The following is a 21,290-nucleotide window of genomic DNA, read 5'->3' as shown; positions in this document are numbered from 1 at the left end:
AACACGCACTTTAAACCAAATAATGTACATTGTAGTACGATCCTAGACCAGTGTCCTTTTTATGGCGCTGGTCTAGAATCCTACCACAGTTCTAAAATCAACGCACAAAATTTGAGTTAAGGTGCGGGTTAGCGTTTGGGTGTGGGTGGGTCAAGTATTATTATATTCTTTGTTTAATAATAATACTTGACCCACCTTAACCCAAACGCTAACCCGCACCCTAACCCAAATGGTGTTTCGTTGTGGTAGGATTCTAGACCAGCGCCCTTTTTATTGCTAAATCAGGTAAAGTTTGTTAAAAACACTATTTGGTTTAGGTAAACAACATTAATGCTAAATCATGTATTAGTGCAAATGCTGCATAAATTCTGTTAAAAATAATGTTTTGGCGTTGCTAGGCATTGGTAATACTTGATTAAGTACACTTTGGTTTCATGTTTATCGATTTTAAACTACCTTTTATGGCAAACAAATTCTAAAACACACATTTTGTGTTTTTTGCAGGGCACGTTTGGTTTTAGGCTAAATTTAGTTTAAAAATTGGAGTCATGGGTCCTTACGAGCAGAATGAAGATGGTCAAAAAATTAAGTTCCGGATTAACCTTCCCATGGATTTTCTAGTCACCCCTTCGGCCCTTTCTATTAATGAACCCGAACTGAAACATGTCGACGAATCTTTTAGTCACGAAGAGCCAGACATTAAAAGGGTATTTGGTTTTGAGCATGCTTGAAATTGTGGCCCTCCCAACAGGGGGTAAAGTTTCTTGCGATGTTGTTTGAGTGTGTGTTGAAATGACATTGCAGTTTTACACAGTTTAACCGAAAAAATAACCTTGTAATTTGGCATTGCAATAATTTGCACCAATATCACTGGCAATGCACTTTGAACTTCCTAATTGTTGTTTCATAGAATAGCATATATTAATTCATTACTATACATTGCTTGGCCTACTTTATTGTATGTATGACTGAAAGCATAATGATAGAGTCTGTAAATAAGAAAATTTACTACCAGTAGGGATGTTCAAAGTAGAATATCGAATCCCATCTGGATTCGAATCCAATTCTGCCGTTTATTTCGGATAATTGGAACCGATATAATTTAATGTTTTACCGCCGATTGTTGCGCCTAATTGCACAAACGCGTGTGGTAAGTTGGCCTCTCGCTGCGGCGACCAATTTACAGTGCTTGCTTTAAATGTAACCTGGTAGTGCAATGTCAGCGTTTTCGGGTGACCAATTACCGCGTCTCGCGATAACTTTCGTGTAATAATTAAGTGTCAATCAAGCGTTATTGGGCGAGCGATCAACGAGTAATGTCTGGTGTGGAGTTCGCAATTTCCCTAAATGCGTTAAGTTGCAAAAGTAACATTAAGTTGTAAAACGTGCTGGCCGTCCACAAAATGCGCTATAGGGTTACTTAAGGTCAACTTTAGGCCAATATTCAGCGAGGTTATGCAGTTATGCGCAGTTTAATTGTCAAAAATTCGTTAAGTCAATAGTAACTTTGTATTCTTTGCAGTGCATTATTTGACTGCATAACAGATCACATTAGTAAAAAATAAGCCCCAAGACCCAACAATGCTTGAAAAAACAGGACCGAATTGCTTAAGACTTCTGTGTGCAGTGTTGCATTGTACTCACTATTGGCAAAAATATAAGTTTAGGCAACAACCTGGACAGTTGACATATTACAGTTTACACAACTGCTTCAAATGACAGAACTTTGTTAAGAATGTTGAACATATGGGAGATTTTTTTATTATAATGTACACATGTTAGAAAATTGTTTGGGCGATTTATTGTTGTGATTGTGGGTCCTGTAGGGTAGATTAAGAATAATCCCTTTTCCAAACAAAATCGAGGTTAAATAATTTAATAAAAATATACTAGGATTCGCTATTCTGGATTCGTTATTCTAGATTCGAAACCTATTATTCTAGAATACCTTGGGATTCTACTTTGAGCATCCCTAAGTCTACCAGTAACCCTCTTTATATCTTCATTTCAACTGTATATTACAGTGGGCACATTATGCAGGCTAGCTAATACCAAACCAATGTAGAAGTTTAGGTATGTTAATCTTCTTGTTCATAATACTAAAACCTTATTACCTAGTAATGCTACCTCTTCCTGGAAAACAGCTTGTTTTAAAATGTCCACTAAATTGTATTGAACTCATATTGTGTACAACAGTTTTATGTATCATTGTTGGTCATGGATCATAACAATCCCACATGGATTCCAGAGCTTAGTAACGTATAGATGTGCATGGCATCGTTTAAAGACAAACAGGACACATTTATAGCATCTTGATATTGTTGACAGCGGAATGTGTTTCTTCACTTTGGCCCAACTTAGTTGCAATGATATTTTACCATAACTTGTCATGTTTTAGATCAGTGTTTCTCAACCTATTTGGCGGCAACCCAAATACTCAGCGTAAATTCAACAGCAAAGTGGTAGCAGCCTAACTATCTTTACTTAACTTTCTGTAAGCTTAAAGTGAACAAAGACGAAACACGACAGTAGCATTAATAAGCTTAAATTTAACAAATATGAGTCCTGTCTCTGTATTGCTTCTACCATTTTCATCAACTTTGGAGAAAAACCCAGAACTAATCCTAACAAACCTAACCATGTTAACTACTTCATGTTAACTACTTGAGTTGATGATGGTCATCCAGTTTAGGTTGCGACACATAGGTTTGGAAACATTGTTTTAGATATTGCCAAACTTTTTCTGACCTTTCAGCTTTTAGAAATTTTCTTTTTTCTGGTTTTGTGGTACGCATTTCTTTTAAGGTTGATAACAGTTTCTTATGAAAAAATGTTTTTTAGTTGTTGTATTCAGGAATCAAAACGGGATATTAAATTTCTCCGGTATTAAAAAAAATGCATATTAGAAAACTATGGTTATTTTTAAATATTTAGATTAAAAGTTGCCGTCTTATTTCATAGATAAAAAATAAAATAAATATGTCCAGCAAACATAAAAGTCATAGTTGTACATAAATGTTTCAAAGATTATGCAAAATCTTTTTAAATGCATAACTTATTACATGTCTTCGCTGTTGACACAACACTTTCAAAGTAACTCTAATTTATGCCAACAATAGCACATATAGTGTATAATTTTTCATTTCTGATTTAAATGGCGACATACAACCCTTATGAAGGGCGAGAAGAAGCTATTCGACTTGTTTTTCGTTTAAACATTCCACCAGACTACAAAACAACTGAAAGTAAACTTCATTTGACCGAACCTGAGTTGAAGAAATCACAGCTTACTTATTACCATGAAAACCCAGCAATGAAATGGGTAATTTTAAACTATTAAATGTTGTTACATCTATGTTATTTCTTTTAGGATTTTCATAAATTTGTTTTCAATCATGGTCAATCTTTTACATTCGTCTTTCTTCAAAAACAAAATGTGATTTGTATAACAGTCAATCTTAGTTAGTTTTGTTCCTAAAGACGTTGGTTTTGTTGTTGCTTTTTTTGTTCTTTACCTTCAGTGATTAAGTGGTTTCTAGTTGAAAAATCCTTGACTTTTTTGGTTGTCTTGACTTATTATATTAAAACAAATTGACTTGGACTTGAGTTATTTCACAAAAAGCTTGACTCGTATTTAAGTCATTTCAAAATAATTTGTTTAAAAGACTGTATTAAGCAAAGTTCGATTATTTGCATGTTGCATGGTTTTGAAGATTTCATTTTGCCTGAATCAGTTACTTTTCATTTAAATCAATTTTTTTATTAATTACTGATATGGTAGTTTATAAAGTTTCATTGCTTGTATTGATTTTTGTATAAATAGTTTTTGCTTTAACATCTACATTATAATTGTTTAGCAAAAACTGGTATAAAAAATTAAAAATTACTTAAAATTATCAAATATATTTAGGTTTGTGTTTTTACCAAATAGTTTAAATATATCTTTCTTTTACATTTTATTATACAGGAAAATCCATAAGTGTTTTAGATATCACATTTAATCAGTTTTGTCAAACATGTTTATATGGTTGTCACAATTTTTTTTTAATTGTGTTGATCATGACATTTATATCGATTTGTTTTTCAATTTTAATTATAAACGTTGAGCGGCTCACTATTTTAGGTTGTTAAAGCTTCGCAATTTTCTTGGAAAAGTCTTAGAATGTCTTTAATTTTTTACATAAATTTATGGCAACCCTCATAATATACATCTGTGTAAAAAAACAACTGCAAAATATTTTGAATATAACCAGTCGGTGTATTTTAGAATGTCACATTAATATTTCAGGTTCAATCAACTTTTGACATCACAGTTCCAAGGAAAGATGAAAGTAAGTCGACTTTAACAATAACCGTCCCATTGTTACAAACAAAGGAAGGTGATTATTCTATTTGTGTTCCTGAGGGTATCAATAACCCACAAAACACGAAACTCTATATCGACCACCCACTTCTAGTTTACAACGCTGATAATATTCACGTCGATCAAACTTTTCCAGAGCTGTTAAGCAACCCTGATCACATTAAGGTTAAAAATGACAAGAAGGCTCAGTTTATTTCCCAAGTTCCGAACGTTTCTTTGGATCAGTCTAAGCCAGAGATTTCAAATAAGACCGAAAGCACCCTGACGAAAAATATCCCAGAAATTGCAAACACAACTCCGTCTTTGCTGGAGCAAAGCACACCAGAAATTTCAAACAAAAAAGGGAGCATCTTAGAGCAGAGTTACCCTGAAATATGCAACAAGACTCCATCGAAATTGGTGTTCTTAAAGCCCGTTCTTTCCAAGGGTAAAAGCGTTTTGATCAAGCGCGACCCAATTATGAAGGACGTACCAAGTTACCTTGACCAATCGGTCCCAGAAATTGTTTTGAACCCTCAAACTCTAACACACCGCCAACCTGAAACTAAGCTAGTGGAAAGCACCTTGGTAAAGCGAATTCCATTGTTCAATCCTGGCACAACGGAGCTGAAACATCGTCTCCCTGATCGATTAAGCACCGATTTTGAGTTGGAGCATGCCATTCCAGAAAGATTTAACAAAGAGGATATTCTGTTGCACCATCTCCCATTGCTGTTGGACGTACCAACAGAATTTATTATTACAACTCCCGAATTGGCAGAGCAGTAATGTTGTTTTAGACATGTAATTAAAAAAATTGATATTTTTTAGTAAAATTCGTTCATGTATTTCTGTTTTCAGACGTTTTAACAAAAATCTCATGCCATCAAGTAAAGTAAAACTTGTAAAACTTTATTTTAACACTGATGGTAGCATGAGCTGGTGTTAAAAAGTTTGAAAACAGAAATATGTCAATTTTATCAAAATGTTATGACTGTTAGGCTTATAATATTATGCAAAATAATATAAACTTGTTGATAGTAATAAAATCTATTTTTATACTTAAAATTTGCATCCAATAATCAGTTTACTGACTGGGGACTTCTTGCACTTTGTTGTTATTGTAAACAATGGATCCTGTGGCACTTCGCAAATATCACTCCTCTGTGTTAAACGGTTGTTTAACATCACTTCATTTCTCTTTTAATAAGCAATTGATCACTACACTTTTTACTATCTGTCTTTCTTCAAACTTTTACCATGTCTTTGCATAGAATGAAATTTCCTTTGGAAAAGTGAATTCTGTTTCAGCTTCCAAAAACTTGTCCAGAAGCCAAAATGTCACAAACACTTTTATTTTTTTAATATTGTCAAACTATTTTATTACATAGATCCCCCTTGATAATTAATCTAGTATACATTCAGTTAGCATTAACAAAACCAATATATATACATATCCAAAAAATGATATAGTCTTACGCCACCCAAGAAAAATCCCAAATCACCCATATTTGTTGCGACTTGTCAAAAAAATGTTGTGTAATATCCTGGCTTAAGTTTGGAATTAAACTCGTACTTTTCACGCTAATTACCTCAGAACAATTGTTCTAAATGAAATCTCTGCTATTGTCTTTATAGAGTAAAATCAGAAATGTTTTAAGTAAGCTTTTTGGTCTTTATAGCAAAAAATATATTTCCTTTGTGCTTTTTATATAAAACTATAAGGCACTTGTAACTTATTTTAAGTACCGTAGCAGAATACTTTAGATAGGTATCAGTAACCTTAGGTCTACTTATGAGGTTACATTGAACAAGAAGAAGAATCTTTACAAAGTGCAGTCACTATAAAATTTCACTAAAGCAAATATATTTCAAAAATATGCCCTATTAGAGTTGCCTGGCTGCAAATTTCCACTTGAAAAATGCTAAAAACAAAAGTGTAATTTGCAATATTACACATTTAATAAGCTCACAAATTCCCAAGTTGCCTAATAAAACAACTATTTCCAGCCGACTAATGCCTTTAAAAAGTTGCCTGGTTGCCTATCGCTGCCTTAGAGATGAACTAACTTAAGTGATTGAGATTTATTTTTAAATATTTGTGTGTTTTTTCTGAATTGTTTATTTTTACTTATTAATTTTATAACTAGATTTACTTTGGTATATTTTATGTGTTGTAAATATATAATTTTATCTCATTAAATTTAAAAAGTTGTTATAAAGACATAAACCTTATTAATTTTTTTTCTAAATACTGATGATACAGAAAGTATATTTTGATTAGTTGAATTATACAACTTTTATTTTGTGAATTAACTTTGTGTGATACTGAAAACAGTAATCCATAAAAATACAAAAAATATTTTTTTCCGAAATTTGTTTTTTTAGGAAAACTCGATATACTATTAGCATAGTAAAATAAAATGTCACTATATACTATATTTTTTACTGATACCAATATAATGGCAGTAGTAGAACCGGCTGCTATTATCCATAAACTGATATATTGGTTTATCTCTAACTTGTATACTAGCTTGACAGCAACTATGCATGTATTTTTTGTGTGCTAAATTATAAATAGATTAAAGTGCCTGTTGCAATTGCAAACTTTTAACGCTACAGTTTGTGCTTTGGGTGGCTAGAACTGTTTATATTACACAAAAACTATCCAAATAATATATTGCTTTTAAATATTTATGTATAAAGATGAAGTTAGGTGATTTTCTTACCTAAGAAAAGCTGTGTTATTTAAATGTTTAACCTAACTAACTGTTTTACCGGATTATTTTTACCAATTTTGTTCTTGAAAAGTATCTCTCAATTTGCAGTGATTAACACAAATAACATTTGCTTCGTTAATTCTGACAAAGTTGCAAACTTTGTGTTTTTAGTGTTTCTTTCTTTTTTTAACATGACACTGTAACACCAAAATGATGTTTTACCGTAACACATTAAGACAAGGGGTGTCCAACATTAGGCACACATGCTAAATGTGGCACGTTGCCTAATAAAAAATGACATGCAAGCCGCCAAAAAATACAGCTGATTGTCAAAAAAGCTAAATTTGTTATACAGCCAATTGTCATTGTTTATTTACAATACAAAACAATCCCAGCAATTAGGAAAACAAACAATTATATACTTCTGATATTATATCACTATACTGCTTTTATTTTTGTATAAAAGCGCTTTAAATATTAGAAAAAAAATAGTTGTTGAACTTTGGCACGGGAAGAAGTTATAAGATAAAAATTGGCACGTCGGCATGTTTGAATTGGACACCCCTGCATTAAGACATTCTGTGTGTTGCCGTTCAATAAAACAACCTATACAATGATTTTGTCTTTGTAGAAAAAATCGTTAATTAACCTACTTCTAGTAATGTAACCAAAATGTAGATTTTTGAATAATTAAATAATATTGGCTAACGTGAGTTAAATTTAAATCAAACTACCTGCTTGGTTTTTTAAGATACATTGGCTTTTTATGTTTTATTACATATTTATTGGCTTATTGGCCTTTTGTATTTTCAAGTAGGATAAATTGATTGATCTGCATAAACTGTAAATAAGTTGCAGCAAAGATGAAATTGCTTTTTATATATTTATTTATTTAAGGTAAGCGAAACATTATAAACTATGCTAAAGGGGCATGTGGTAAATTCAAGCAAAAGCACGATCGGTTTTATAAAGAAGTACAAGCCTCTCATATCAAGAAAAAAAGTTAGGAACCACTGGTACGGCAAGGGTACCCAAACTACGGCCCGCAGATTGGATCCTGCCTGTAGGTTAAATTCTTTTGGAAAAGTTGTGTAATGTTTGGAAAATACGGTTACTTTATTAGGTGAAACCATTTTTTGTGCAAAACTATGCCAAATTTTATTGAACTTAAGTTAACTACAATTTCACATAGCTTACCAATATAATTTATCTTGTCCTTTGTTTTACAATATTTGAGTCAAAAAAGGTCAATACGAAACTTTTTTTAAAAGTCCTTCATGAGAAAAGTTTCGTTACGACTGATATACGTGTTTAAAAGCACAGAAGCGGGTAAAAAACTTTAACCGAATTATTCACAAAGTGTTAGTCGGTGTGTTCGTGCTATTCTTAGTCGTTCTGATCAACGGCAACATTACACATAATAAAAACACACACACCATAGGTGCCTTAGGGAAGGTTATTACGGTATTTGATTAACCCACCTCAAGCCGTTTGTATTTATGGGGTGCTGAAACAGGTCAATACTTCATAATAAACATGCGTGTCTTGTATGACGTCAGTTTGTCGCCTGGTTACGTATACGACGTTTGTACGCACAAATACGTAACGCGACGTAGGGTAGACACAGAAGCTTCGCAATCCGTACGCGATTGTCCCAATTACCACTGGTGTCAAATATTGAATTGGACCATTTCTTTACACCAGGCTGTACAAACTGTTCAATATTGAAGTGTTTACAAAATGTGCCGATCTGAAAGCAGCCTTTACCATGATGGTTATATCATTTATATGTTAATAACAAGTTTTTATTTTTCCTAAGAATATTTATGCTAAAAAATGGGAAAATGTCCTTTTAAAGCAGACGCCAAGCAATATAATGGGGCCCAAAGCTCATTCACAATAAAACTTTTTAGGCAAATTTCAGAATATTTTATTGAATACATAAATTTAGTAAGGCATTCTCGCCTATTCCTACTCTAACCAGCTTGTCAAAACAAGGATATTTAAAGATTCTTTTAAAATAAATCACACGTTGTATGAAGTACGTTTTCAACGCGACCACCAAGATACTTTCTGGTTCGTATTCGGATTGCCCACCCCAGTTTTAAAAGAAACTATTCCATTGTCGTTAAAACATTGTATACTTCCGTGACAATGCGTGACATGGTAATAAGTTTTAAATTCCAACCTTTTTTCTGGTTGGTTCGACCTCCACAATAAAATGTATAGATACCCTAGCAATGATCGGATCAGAGTAGGCACCAAATGATGAAATTATTCTGTGCATACAGCCATGTCTTGCGATCCAACAAATAGTCTCAACTTTAAAATAATGTCAGGTGGAGTAAATATTAAATAAGCTTTATAACGCAAAAGCCATTTTTTTGCCTAAAAACCTAAGATAAATATTGCAGCATTTTCATTTTCGGTTCATTAGATTTTTGACATAGTAATTACGTCATTTGGTATCGAATCTAAACGGCCGTACTTTTCGCCCACAAAATATTGGTTATCGAAATAAAGTAAAAGAGAGATCGGCCACCCTTATTTAAAACACGAACAACGACTCAATGAAAGATACCCTTAGGTCGTGAGTTCGAACCTCACCTCAGGCGAGTTGTTTTTCTAGCCTGCCTTGCTTGCATCATTGATCGATAGATTCGGTGAGTCTTTCATGGCGTTCGATGGAAAAGAACAACGACAGCGGAATAAATAAAGCATAGAAGAGAAAGAGGAAAAAAGGCAAACTGATCATAAGCGCTTATCCTGAGCGCTGGCGTTCCTTCAAATTCTTCACAATCAGCTGCATGATCTCTTGCGCCGCTTGCGGAAGGCGGGTTCCCGGCCCGAATACGCTTGCTATGCCTGAGTCGTACAGGAACTGGTAATCTTGCGGCGGAATAACCCCTGTGACGTAATAAACGCTCGATTCATACTGCAGAACCCGATGACAATTGGCCTGTTTAACATGGCTTTGATACCAAGTAAACTGATATGACTATGTTTGTTAGCAACTGCACTTTTTTTTGTTTTTTTTTTTCGAGATTGACTAAATGTGACTTTAGATATGTGTCCAGGAATTATCGTGTCGTAAACCGACAGTAACTTAAAGTAATTAATGCTTAATCATCGCAACGTTTTTAGGTAATTTTGATTCGTGTTTAGAAAAAGAAAATAAGTCTGGCGTTTTTCAATGATGTACATTAATGAGGGTACAAAAAGAAGCCATAAGACAAAATGGACTCCATTATCAAAGCATAAGATTGAGTTAGACTTTAGAGTGACAGAATATATGAAAACAGGTATTATACCACTATAAGATTCTTAAATTCGTATCTTGATAGTTATAATGATCGCAAAAAGTGTCAATAATTTTCTATAATAACAAAATAGAACAATGCAACACGTACTCGGATCTAAGGGGGCGTCGGGGTACAGGGGCGCCAAAATGAAGCTTACAAATGACAAAATGAGGCCGCTTCTTCATAGAATGTTCTATTAAAATTTGAATTGTTTTCTGTATAAAGCTTAATGTAATAGAAAATGTAATTAAACATGGAGGAGGGGGGCAATCGTATAGTTTTCCCCCGTGCGCAAAACACCCTGTCTACGACTCCTCCATGTTTGGCACCCGTGTAACAAACCCACAACTTGTCCAACAAACGTACTCGCTACTCGTATATTGCTACTCATCCAATAACTCGCTACTCGTATATCACGTCTACTCACCTCCAGCGATGACGAGTATGTCTCCTCTTCCAAGTTTCTTCAATTCTTGTACGAGTTCGGGCACGAGCGTTTTGTGGGCGGCCGCTAAAGTGCTTATTCCGACACAATGGACGTCGGCGTCGATCGCTTGTTGCGCAACCTCCGATGGCGTCTGACGCGAAATGGAAAATCGTTAGTTTTTTGCGGAATTGGAAAATAAGGAGTTTCACTTTTTAAACCATTTTCGTTTTCCTGACTTGATTTAAATATAATTTAGCACTTTTCACCTTTTTCGAATGTGATTTAATTACTAAATTTGCGAAAATTTTAAATTAAAATGTTGGCGTAATTAGAATACCAAAACCCATCAAGAGATAGGTGGAATTTGGAACGTTTCGAATAACTCTTTATTTATTTTCCACATCGATGAACAAAGATTTATTCGAAAGGTTCAAAATGCTACCTACTTTTGTATGGGCTTTGATATTGATATTACGTCTTACTACAACCTTCAACCATTATGCCCCAAATTATGTAGCATTGTGTGAACATTCCATTAAAACTTTTATGCAGTGAAAACGCCAGAAAGATTTGAGAAAACAGTTGATAATAATCTACATAAAATTACCAACTTTCACGCTAAACACACACCCCCAAAAACAAAAAAATCAACCTGGAATAGCGGTCCAATGTCGACATCAAATCCAAGGTCAGCAAACCCGGTGGCAATGACCTTGGCGCCGCGGTCATGGCCGTCCTGGCCCATCTTGGCTACCAGGATCCGGGGCCGACGTCCGTCCATCTTCTCAAACTCTTCAACTTGTTGCATAGCAACCGAGATCTCGTCGCTTTCACCAAACTCAGTTCTGGAGAAAAATAAAGCGACGTTTTAAATTATCTGGGGTTTAGGTTAGGGTTTTTTTTTAAAAAAACGTTGTTCCAAAGGCAAAAATACACTTGTGACCAAGGCTGTGGAGTCGAGTCCTTAGGACCTGATTCCAGCCCGAATCTCCAGCCTGTATTTCAGCCTTACATGCGGTGGCTATTCAGCAATCATAGCCGTGACATATAACTCACCCACTCACAATACGTGGTTGAAAAATATTTCACCATATTTGCTATTAAACTTTTTAAACTTTCAACATATTTCTTAACAATTATCGTTTTTCTAATAGTTTTTTTGCTTTTGTTGGAATTGCGAAGATGCAATTATGCCAAATATCTCTCGCATGGAGTCAGGAAAAAATAACCCGACTCTGGCCAAATGTTCGATTTCGTGGAGTCCCGAGTCCGGCTCTGATTTCGTCCATTAACGTAACTAAAAAAATTAATATATTCTGCAAACAACACACATAGGCGTCATATAATCCATCCACCCACAATACATGGATGGGAAGTAATCCAGCATATGTTATTCCACATTTACAATTAACAGTTTGCGGCCTTATCAGTTTCGAATTGTCACTGCGCACGTCGGACTAGGCCAGTGCTTTTTAGCTTGCGGCACTTTCGCCCGTATTTTTTCTTTCGCCCGTATTTTTTTTTTTTTTGAGTCGTTAACGTTACACTAAACGAGATTGCAACAGCACATTAACTATGCAACAAAGTTGATAAAACCATTTTAATTATTGGCACTTTGACCGAACAAAAATATTGTGCTAAGAAACTTATGGAGCAAAAATTGGAATCCTAAAGAATTTGAAATATCTCGTTAAACATGTCACCCTAGAGTGTCACGGCACCCCGGTTGAGAACCACTGGACAAGGGACTCAGGTAGTCCTACAGAGTTTGAAGCAAGTATACAACACACATTACTTACTTGTAAGCTCCACTCACGAGTCTATCCACAGCCTTGTGTCTCCCGAACGCTTCCTCCATCGCCATAGAAATCTCACCCACTGTACAACGCAAGCGCGCGCACGCCACCGCGTGGCTGAGAAGGTTGCCGTCGCCCCTAGTGGTGGAAAGCATATTTTTAGAAAGGAAATCTACAAACGGTAAACTAATTTAATAGGACGCGGTGATTTTGATTTTGTGATATACCAGGGACGGCCAACCTGCGGCTTTTCACCCAGTTATATGCGGCTCTTACGTTCATGTTGCACTTATGAGTTGGTTTCCATTTCGTTTGGTTAAGTTATGGATTATTGTCGGTTTCGACTCAGACTGTTTGCCATTATATTTATAGTAACACTTTTGAAACAAGATAAACGAAAAAATATGCCCAAATAATTTTGATATACGACATTATATCGAGAAATGTGTATTTTTTCAATCATTGCGTCGCGTCTTTTTCTAAATTTAAATTTTATCTATTAAACGAAATTAAGGCACTTTTTCGCGCTTCCCGCGATCGCTTTGTGGAGTGAGCAAGAAATGGAGTGATAGGCCAATTTATTTCGCTCCATATGTCTAATGTGTGGCTCTTTGCGGTTTACCAAGTAACAAATGGGGCTCTTGGTATCTGATTGGTTGGCCACCCCTGTGATATACTGTTTGGAGTAAAAGTATTCAGTTGATTTAAAAGGGTATTCAAAAAATTAATGAAATTTAAAGAAAAAGTTACATAAAATCTTCAAAAACCTTGAACAGCTTTTACGAAATTCAGAATCACCTCTCCAATAACAAGAATGATAATATATACACAATCATGTCACTTGTAGAGCATTCTAGAATGGGTCAAAGCTTTTTTTACTTTTTTGCAGGAACTGTTTGTAGCCACAATTTTACGCGTTATTTAGTTCCGCGCTGTAAGATAGTTCTCGTTTGCCATTTTGACGCTGTTTAGTAAAAAAATATTGTTACAAACCTTGCGGCTTGTGTTAAGGCTGTAAGTGCTTCTTGCGCTTTTGTTTCATCTCGTGATTTGCGAATATTTTCGATCTTGTTGATCTGAAACGGCAAAAAGCATATATTGTTTATTCAGGGTTATAAGTTTAACCTACAAACAGTATCTATCACGCTCGAACACCATGCGAGGGAATTGAGGGTGTGTCGGATTTGCAAACATTTCAGCTTTTTAACAACGTTTAGCTCACAATGTTATAAGTAAATACTGCAGCCTTCGGCCATTATCTTAAGACTTACTCTAAATTTTCACAAAAGGCTACCTACATTATGTTTAGGTAAGAAAAAATATATTTTCATTTTTTTCGAACAAAAAAATATCTTATTAAACTCCTCCTTAAAAAAACAAATGGACCGAATCAAGTCCCATTATTTTTCAAATAATAATAATATACCAGTTTTTACCGCCCTGACTTGGTAATTTTTTTACTGCTTCTGAACAAAACTGTATATAGCAAAAAAAACTTGGCATTGCATCGCTACTGATATTAACCAAACAACAAAAACCTAACAATAAAAGGTCCACATCAAGTTTGCATTCAGTTAGTTTTACCGACCTGACCATCCCTGACTTGCGTGTTGTCGATCGAAAGTACTTCGATTGGATCTTCCTTTTCTAATCGATGCTCGTTCACACCTACTATCACCTCGTTACCTGAAAAACAATGCTACAGTTCGGTTTCGGTGTATGTGTTCTGCGGGATGTTATTTTAGTTGTGTAAGTATTCTATTAACGTGTGGCCGGGGGCGCTATGATATTGATACTTGCGCCATGTAGTGCAGGGTTTCCTTTTTACCGCGGACTCCTTTAAAAAAATTTGCTTCGCATTGACCAATACAGGCAAGAAATTTTATGACGTCATAAATTTACGTCACAATTGAAATAGACTATAGAAATCTGCTGTTTCCAGTCCAAAAAATGTGAAAAAAGACTAAATACATGCGGTACAAAACCGTTTTATTTTTGATTAAACTCTTTTTTTTTTAAATTGAATACTTTTTAAATATACAATAATATGTCAATTAAACCTTCATGGACGGCCTAAACCTAGTTAACGTACCCCCAAGGGCTCCATGGACCCCAGTATAAGAACCCCTGATGTAGCGGAAATACAAACTGAATAATTTTGATAATCCAAGGTTGACACAGAATTTTACGAAAATATATCAAACACATTCAAAGGCTTTTTATAGGAAAATTTGTTGGTTTTAAAAACCAAAAATCGGTATACTAACGTTTTTTTTAATATAATAGGAAAACAATCCCGCATAAATGACATAATCAAATATTTTTATTTTTTTAAGACACTTTCGATGTACAATTGTATCATCTTTTCTAAGACTTTAAAGTCTTTCTATAAGGGCATTACTTAAGCCAGACATAACATACATTCTCAAAGTATATTAAAAGACTTTTGGAAAAACATAGGTTTATCAAAGACTTTTCAATAAGTTTAAAAAAAAAAAAAAAAAAAAAAATTCAAATACTTTGCAGTTTGCAGTAACCCTGTTATCACCTGAATCAATCCTTGCTTGTCTTCTTGCAGCGCATTCCTCAATCCTTAGTTTAGGGATTCCTTCTGCCACAGCTTGTGCCATTCCACCAAGAGATTCTATCTCGTCTATCACCTTTTATAACGAACAAACACGCAATTAAATAAAATACATCTTCAACAAGTTCTGTACTGATATTTGTTTACAGTTTGTAACACAACTTTTTATCACCTTTTATTACTAACATACACGCAACTGAGTAATGATATAGAATAATCTACAAATTATGCAGTTTGGTAGGCTATTCGTATGCAAATTTACACAACCATAACATAAAACAAACTTTGACTTTGATAATTTTTCTACAAAAATAGATGGCACTTGCAACATTTTAAACGTCCAGGGCTTCCCAAACTTTTCAGTCTGTGGCCCCTTTTTATTTAATTAAAATTTTCCTCCACCTTCTGTAGGTTTACCAGTTTAAAACGCAACATTTTTTGTCGGCTGCTTTGGCACGTATTTGTTTAATAATTCTGCATTTTAAGGGTTTTCTTTTGCATTACGTTTGTTATTGGAATATCAAACAGAACAAAAAAATCGATTTTCTAGATGTAACGCTTTTCTAGATGTAACGCAGGGTTGCGACCCCAGTTTGAGAAGCCCTGGGTTATTCGTATGCAACTTAAAACAACCATAACATAAAAAAACAGCTTTACCTTGTTAATTAAGCTACATAAAAAGATGGCAACATTTTGAACGTCCAGTGGTGAAAACATGAATGCTTAGCGTTGAATTGCTACAGTTTTCAAAAGCGCAATTATTAATAAAAAGTTAATAAGGTCTTTGGCTGAATTATGTACAAAGATTTTTTAGTAAAGCTTGATGTTGAAAATAAATAAAGAGTTATTTGAAACGTTAAAAATGCTACCTACTTCTGTATGGGCTCTGATATTCTTATAACGTTCTTTTAGAAACCTTGGTAAAATTGTTCACAATTTACATACACTATTTAAAGGTATAAGTTACCTTCATGGCAGCATTATAAATATCATCGGTGAGGTTTTCCATCATATAAGAACCTCCCCATGGATCAACGATATTTGCAATTCCAGTCTCCTCCTAAAATCGAACATACAGGCAATATTTTGATCAGCAAAAAAAGCCAGCATTCAAAGTAAATACTTAGGTGACCAAATTTTAAGTTTCCTTGTATTTTTCGCATTGGCTAGCTTTAGATTTATAGAGTTTTATAAAACATTTTATTTTGCTTTGCGCGATTTGCACGAATTCTACTTAAAGATCCAAATAAAACCCCAAAGGTTATAGTTAAGATCTAGAACAAATTTATTGAAAAAGTTGTTTTAGATCTTTTTATAACCTTAGTGGTTTTGTTTTGATCTTACAATATGGATAAAAAGATCAACAACTAGCATTGTTGGAACATGATTAGATCCCAATATAAACAATAAAAATATTAATAATATATGAATATTTTATCATTTCTATTCAACTTATATTAACAACAAAAAGAAATACAAACACTTGCAGAAATAATTGCATAAAATATTTAGATTGAATTGTCATTTCATTTTGTTTTAAGGTTTTTTATATTTTTAAAATAAATATTAAAATGAAAAAATGTATACGAGTGTTACCTTGATATACAAGTAATGAACCACTCTATGTCTTACCTGCAATATAATCTGTGTGTTCCTTGCAATCCTAGCGCTTGTTACAGTTGGCAGACCAAGTGCCTCATCGAATGAGTTTGTGTGTAAGGACTGTGTGCCTCCAAACACGGCAGCCATGCCCTCAATCGTTGTGCGGATTATGTTGTTGTAGGGGTCCTGCTCTGTCAAAGACCAACCTAAAAATAGAACATCCAAAAGTCTGAAAGAAGTGATGTTTTTTTTTCACTTTCTACAAAATTTTTATTTGTTCTTTAAAAGCGTGCTCTGTGTAGAAAATACAAGTCTTTGTAAGATATATAACTTTGGTAATTAACAAAAATCAACCCATTTTGATTAAATTGTTCATTTTTTAAACAATTTTGTAAAATTTCTTGGTGGTAAAATTTTGCAATTAAAGCATATTTAGACAAATCAAGTTTAAAATTTGTATTACGCCACTTACAATATATGCAATACTCTTAATGCTCCAATTTGTAATGTTTGCATCAATATATAAGTTATAAGCACCATATAATAACATATATTTGAAAAACACGTTTATACCCGATGTTTGACTATGGGTCCTTAATAAACATGACTTTGGATTCTTAGGGTTGAAAAATTTTGTGATGAGATGAGCCCATAATCTTCTTGCAGCCCGCAACTTTGCAATCTCCATGTAAAAGTTCATTCCGATGCCCCAGAAAAATGATAAGCGTGGTGCAAAGTTGTCGATGTCCAAACCTGCCTGTTGAGAATTCAGTAAAAAATATTCAAGAGTAAAATATAGTGGATAAACATTATAAATATAACTACACCTGTTGCAACATTGTTGGTTTTTGTTTTACAACAACTAACAACCTTTGAATTTTACTTAATATAGAGTTTAGTTAATACCTTCAAATATAAATCTTATTGTATTAATTTAATTTATCTTGTGATATTACTTACAAAATATGAAGTCAGGCTCTATTTGAGAAAATTAAGAAATACAACTTAATTCGTACACGATTGAATTCAAAGCAATAATAAGAATACTTTTTTGTAAATAAACTAAATACATGAGTTTAATAACATTTTAAGAATATAAATACTAATACAAAAGATAGTTGGAGTATATTTGCTACCTCAAGACCAGTCCTGCAGTATTGTATCCCATCAGCAATCGTGAACGCAAGTTCCAGCACTGCATCTGCACCCGCCTCTTGCATGTGATAACCACTGATCGAAATGCTGTTGAATCTAAAGAAAGAGCAATAATTATATCTTCACCAATAGTATGAATGTGAGTACTCTATCTGTAATATGGACTCCAAGGCCACACTTAACGAAAATAGCTTGTGATAACCACTGATCTTAATGCTACTGAATCTGAAGTAAAAAGGTAAAAATACCAACAGAATCACTTATTTGTAGATATGCTCAACCCAATGAAAAGACAAAAAATATTTAAGCAATTTAGTTCAAAGGACTACAGTTGTACTAAAAAACAGTTAACAAAAATCATTCTTCACCCAGAGGTTCATACAAACAATTGATCCATATTTGTAATAGACTGGTTATTTAAAAAACTAAATGAAGGGTTATTTTAAAAAACTAAATAATACATTTCATAAAACTACCAAAAAACATATGATTGACAATAAACTTACTTTGGCATGTGTTTTGTTGTATAGGCAAAAATGTCTGAGATGATACGCATGGATGGTTTTGGGGGATAGATGTAAGTGTTGCGTACCATAAATTCTGAAAGACAAAAATAAAACAAACTTAGCCAAAAATTTTCTGAATAGTGTATTATAAGGTTTTGTCTGGAGTTAATCTGAAAAGTAACTTTGAACATTTTTATTGATGTAATGGACAACTGGAAATATTTATAACTCCTAGGATTAAGAAATAAAATCAGCTGGGTTTCCCACAAAATGTATATTTTGAAGCACAAAAATACTTTCTGTGAGTGCATAGATCTTTTTTAAACAACTTTAAGTTGAAACTATTCAAAAAAAGAAGAAGGTCGCTCTAGCAAACCTGCTAACATATCGCTGCTTTATCATATAAAATTCATCTAAGGATGTAAGTGTGATAAAGTTTAAAATTTTTAGGTTAATTAGATACAGAACAAACAAAATAGAAGAAATGGCTAAAACTAAATGTTTTCCAAAACAAGTAGCAAAAACTTCCCAAAACAAATTACGCTATTTTTTTTAACAAACATTGAGCTAAAAATTAAAACAGAGATAAGCTACAATTTTCTAACATCTTTATAACGAAAAAGTTGCATAAATCTTATAAATAAATACTGCTTAAAATAACATTACCCAAAAAAATGCAAACAAAAAAACAGCTCAACCCAACACCTTCATATTAAAACAGTAAACCTTGTAAAAAATGCCTAAAATAATTTAAAAAAAAACAGCTTAACCTATCTAAGGGTACATTTAAAAAATAAACACAAATCAAGACAGCTTACAAATCAGCTAGTGTTTCATTTATTTAGTATATATATATTTTTTTTAAAAGATATGAACATGAATAATTTTACACCTTTCAGGATGTCGTTTTGAATGGTTCCGGTGAGTTGTTGCGACGTCACGCCTTGTTCCTCCCCGGCCACCACAAACATGGCCATAATCGGAATCACGGCTCCGTTCATCGTCATTGACACCGACATCTTGTCAAGAGGAATCCCCTCAAATAATCTAAGGTTCCGATTGAGATATGCTTTATTGCTATTTCACAAATATGTAGAAGTATCACAAAATATATACTTTTTTGCACTATTTTGGGCCATTTTATTTTAGGCACAATACAAATAATTAAACAATTTTAGGCACAATAAATCTGTTTTAAGGAATAAAGAAGCAATCTTTAAAGCTTTCGTAATAATTTAGACCAAACATATTACAAACGCTCAAATATTCTAGATGTGGTTTAGTGGAGCTTTTTTCATACTTGTTGATAAATATGATGGAGGTATTCTCACACAATTATATATAAATACAGCTTTGTAATTAATTTATAGTGTATCCGGCTAATTTAAAACTTTTTGAACAAAAATATTTTGTCAAAATCAAATATATAACATAGTGAAAAGTTTTGTTTTGATTACTGACCTTTTCATATCTTCGACTGAATCGATGGCAACGCCGGCCATTCCAACATCACCTTTGACCCTTGGGTTGTCTGAGTCGTAACCTCTATGCGTGGCAAGGTCAAACGCAATGCTCAAACCCTGTTGACCAGCTTTGATGTTGTCTCTACAGAAAAAAGCAATTATAACCAGTGTTTTTTGTAAGGTGCCGAAACGGTCCCCCAAATTTCTCCAGAGAATTCCCAAATTTTGGACTTGCAATTTTTTGGTATTTAAATGAAACACTTGCGGTCTCTTAAAACTACTTAGCGGTCACCCAAACCAAACCTTAAAAAAACCCTGATTGCAACTAAAATATCCATTATTCTAAAATAGTTTATGAAAGGCCCTAACTTTGAGAACAAATGTTACCATACAGAATATATAAATATCTTAATGATGATCTACTTCACATTCGGAAGTTTGAAAATATACTTCCTTTTAAGTAGTGATTTATACTTTGATATTTTTTCTGGTGCTAAAAATTTTAAGTTCACTATTGTATTGTCAAATATTACATATAAGTGTGCCAACGTTGCTCATGTTGTCTAGCTTGGTTTTACTCTGAACAAAAAGACAGAGGTACACAAATAAACACTTATAAATACAGATATACTCTATATAACCCTCCTTATATTTCAAAATTAACCTGTAGAATTTGTTGCTTTCCTCAACCGTGCTGAAGCCTGCATATTGCCGAATTGTCCACGGTCGGTTGGCATACATGGTCGGGTAAGGACCCCTGGTGTAAGGGTATTTACCTAACAGACAAAAAAGTATTACTCTGTTAAACAAACATCAAAAATATATGGCATAAGCTAACATTCATAAAAATTTATGAAATATTTCATTAATTTAAACATTAGACGATTTAAAAAACAATGAAAATATATGAGTATATTTTTTAAAAATGTTTATGATAGAAGCAAACATGTACAAAAAGTGGATTGCATAAAATTTGAATGAATGTTGGGGTCCTTGATTTCTGGTAAATAACCTGTCTGGAAAAGTATTGCTCCACAGGACATTAGCTTGAAATATCGCAAAAGTGTGGTGAATATTTAATATTTTAGCTTGTGGAAAAAACTCGCAGGTGCCAAGTTGCTAGAATTTCCACAATAACTTACAATACCTGGTAACTCATCTGGTGTGTCTTTTGTGTCTTCTTTTGAATAAAGAGGTTTCAAAACGATTCCTTCAGGTGTTTTCCATGTTAATTTGTCCTTCGGGTCGGCACCACGCAATTGTTTTTTCGCAAGTTCAACCCAATCCGGGTTCAACGGTAAATTTGAAGCTGTTCTTGAAATTTTATTGAGATTTGAAAATTTGTAGGGAGCTTTAGATAAATTTTGCAATATTCTGTGCGCCATGATTAGGA

At 33.6% G+C, this 21,290-nt stretch overlaps 2 protein-coding genes across 3 annotated transcripts; one reads left to right on the top strand and one right to left on the bottom strand.

The window, feature by feature from the left end:
• Positions 1 to 511: 511 nt before the first annotated feature.
• LOC146137255 (uncharacterized) lies at positions 512 to 7,794 on the top strand. 2 transcript variants are annotated; one of them, XM_083393304.1, is made up of 2 exons: positions 512 to 707; positions 4,289 to 7,794. In XM_083393304.1, exons 1-2 carry the CDS (start codon positions 549 to 551, stop codon positions 5,129 to 5,131), a joined length of 1,002 nt encoding a protein of 333 aa, XP_083249430.1. In that variant the 5' UTR covers positions 512 to 548; the 3' UTR covers positions 5,132 to 7,794. The 2 variants fall into 2 exon arrangements, with proteins under 2 accessions (XP_083249430.1, XP_083249429.1); XM_083393303.1 differs by lacking the exon at positions 512 to 707 and adding an exon at positions 727 to 3,322.
• A 1,191-nt stretch (positions 7,795 to 8,985) lies between these two features.
• Positions 8,986 to 21,282, bottom strand: LOC146137254 (methylmalonyl-CoA mutase, mitochondrial-like). The gene is made up of 16 exons (XM_083393796.1): positions 21,045 to 21,282; positions 20,562 to 20,673; positions 19,896 to 20,039; positions 19,327 to 19,481; positions 18,435 to 18,528; positions 17,910 to 18,024; positions 17,347 to 17,530; positions 16,804 to 16,979; positions 16,139 to 16,231; positions 15,136 to 15,247; positions 14,176 to 14,273; positions 13,581 to 13,663; positions 12,591 to 12,725; positions 11,444 to 11,636; positions 10,792 to 10,942; positions 8,986 to 9,969 (listed from the first exon to the last, which is right to left on the bottom strand). The coding sequence occupies exons 1-16, from the start codon at positions 21,280 to 21,282 to the stop codon at positions 9,824 to 9,826; spliced, it is 2,229 nt and encodes a 742-aa protein (XP_083249922.1). The 3' UTR covers positions 8,986 to 9,823.
• Between the last annotated feature and the right edge of the window lie 8 nt (positions 21,283 to 21,290).

Source organism: Ascidiella aspersa, chromosome 7 (genome assembly GCF_963924565.1).
Source record: "Ascidiella aspersa chromosome 7, kaAscAspe10.2, whole genome shotgun sequence".
Lineage (NCBI taxonomy): Eukaryota > Metazoa > Chordata > Ascidiacea > Phlebobranchia > Ascidiidae > Ascidiella > Ascidiella aspersa.
Note: the sequence above shows the minus strand (reverse complement) of the source record. Positions and strands in the feature narration are given on the sequence as shown.

Excerpts from the sequence above, each read along its gene's own strand:
- LOC146137255 (XM_083393303.1), top strand. The coding sequence starts at position 3,155 with ATGGCGACATACAACCCTTATGAAGGGCGAGAAGAAGCTATTCGACTT. Across the intron at positions 3,323-4,288 it reads AAAACCCAGCAATGAAATGG|GTTCAATCAACTTTTGACAT; the intron begins GTAATTTTAAAC and ends TTAATATTTCAG.
- LOC146137254 (XM_083393796.1), bottom strand. The coding sequence starts at position 21,282 with ATGGCGCACAGAATATTGCAAAATTTATCTAAAGCTCCCTACAAATTT. Across the intron at positions 15,248-16,138 it reads TTTATAATGCTGCCATGAAG|GTGATAGACGAGATAGAATC; the intron begins GTAACTTATACC and ends TCGTTATAAAAG. Across the intron at positions 10,943-11,443 it reads ACATTGGACCGCTATTCCAG|ACGCCATCGGAGGTTGCGCA; the intron begins GTTGATTTTTTT and ends ATTTCGCGTCAG.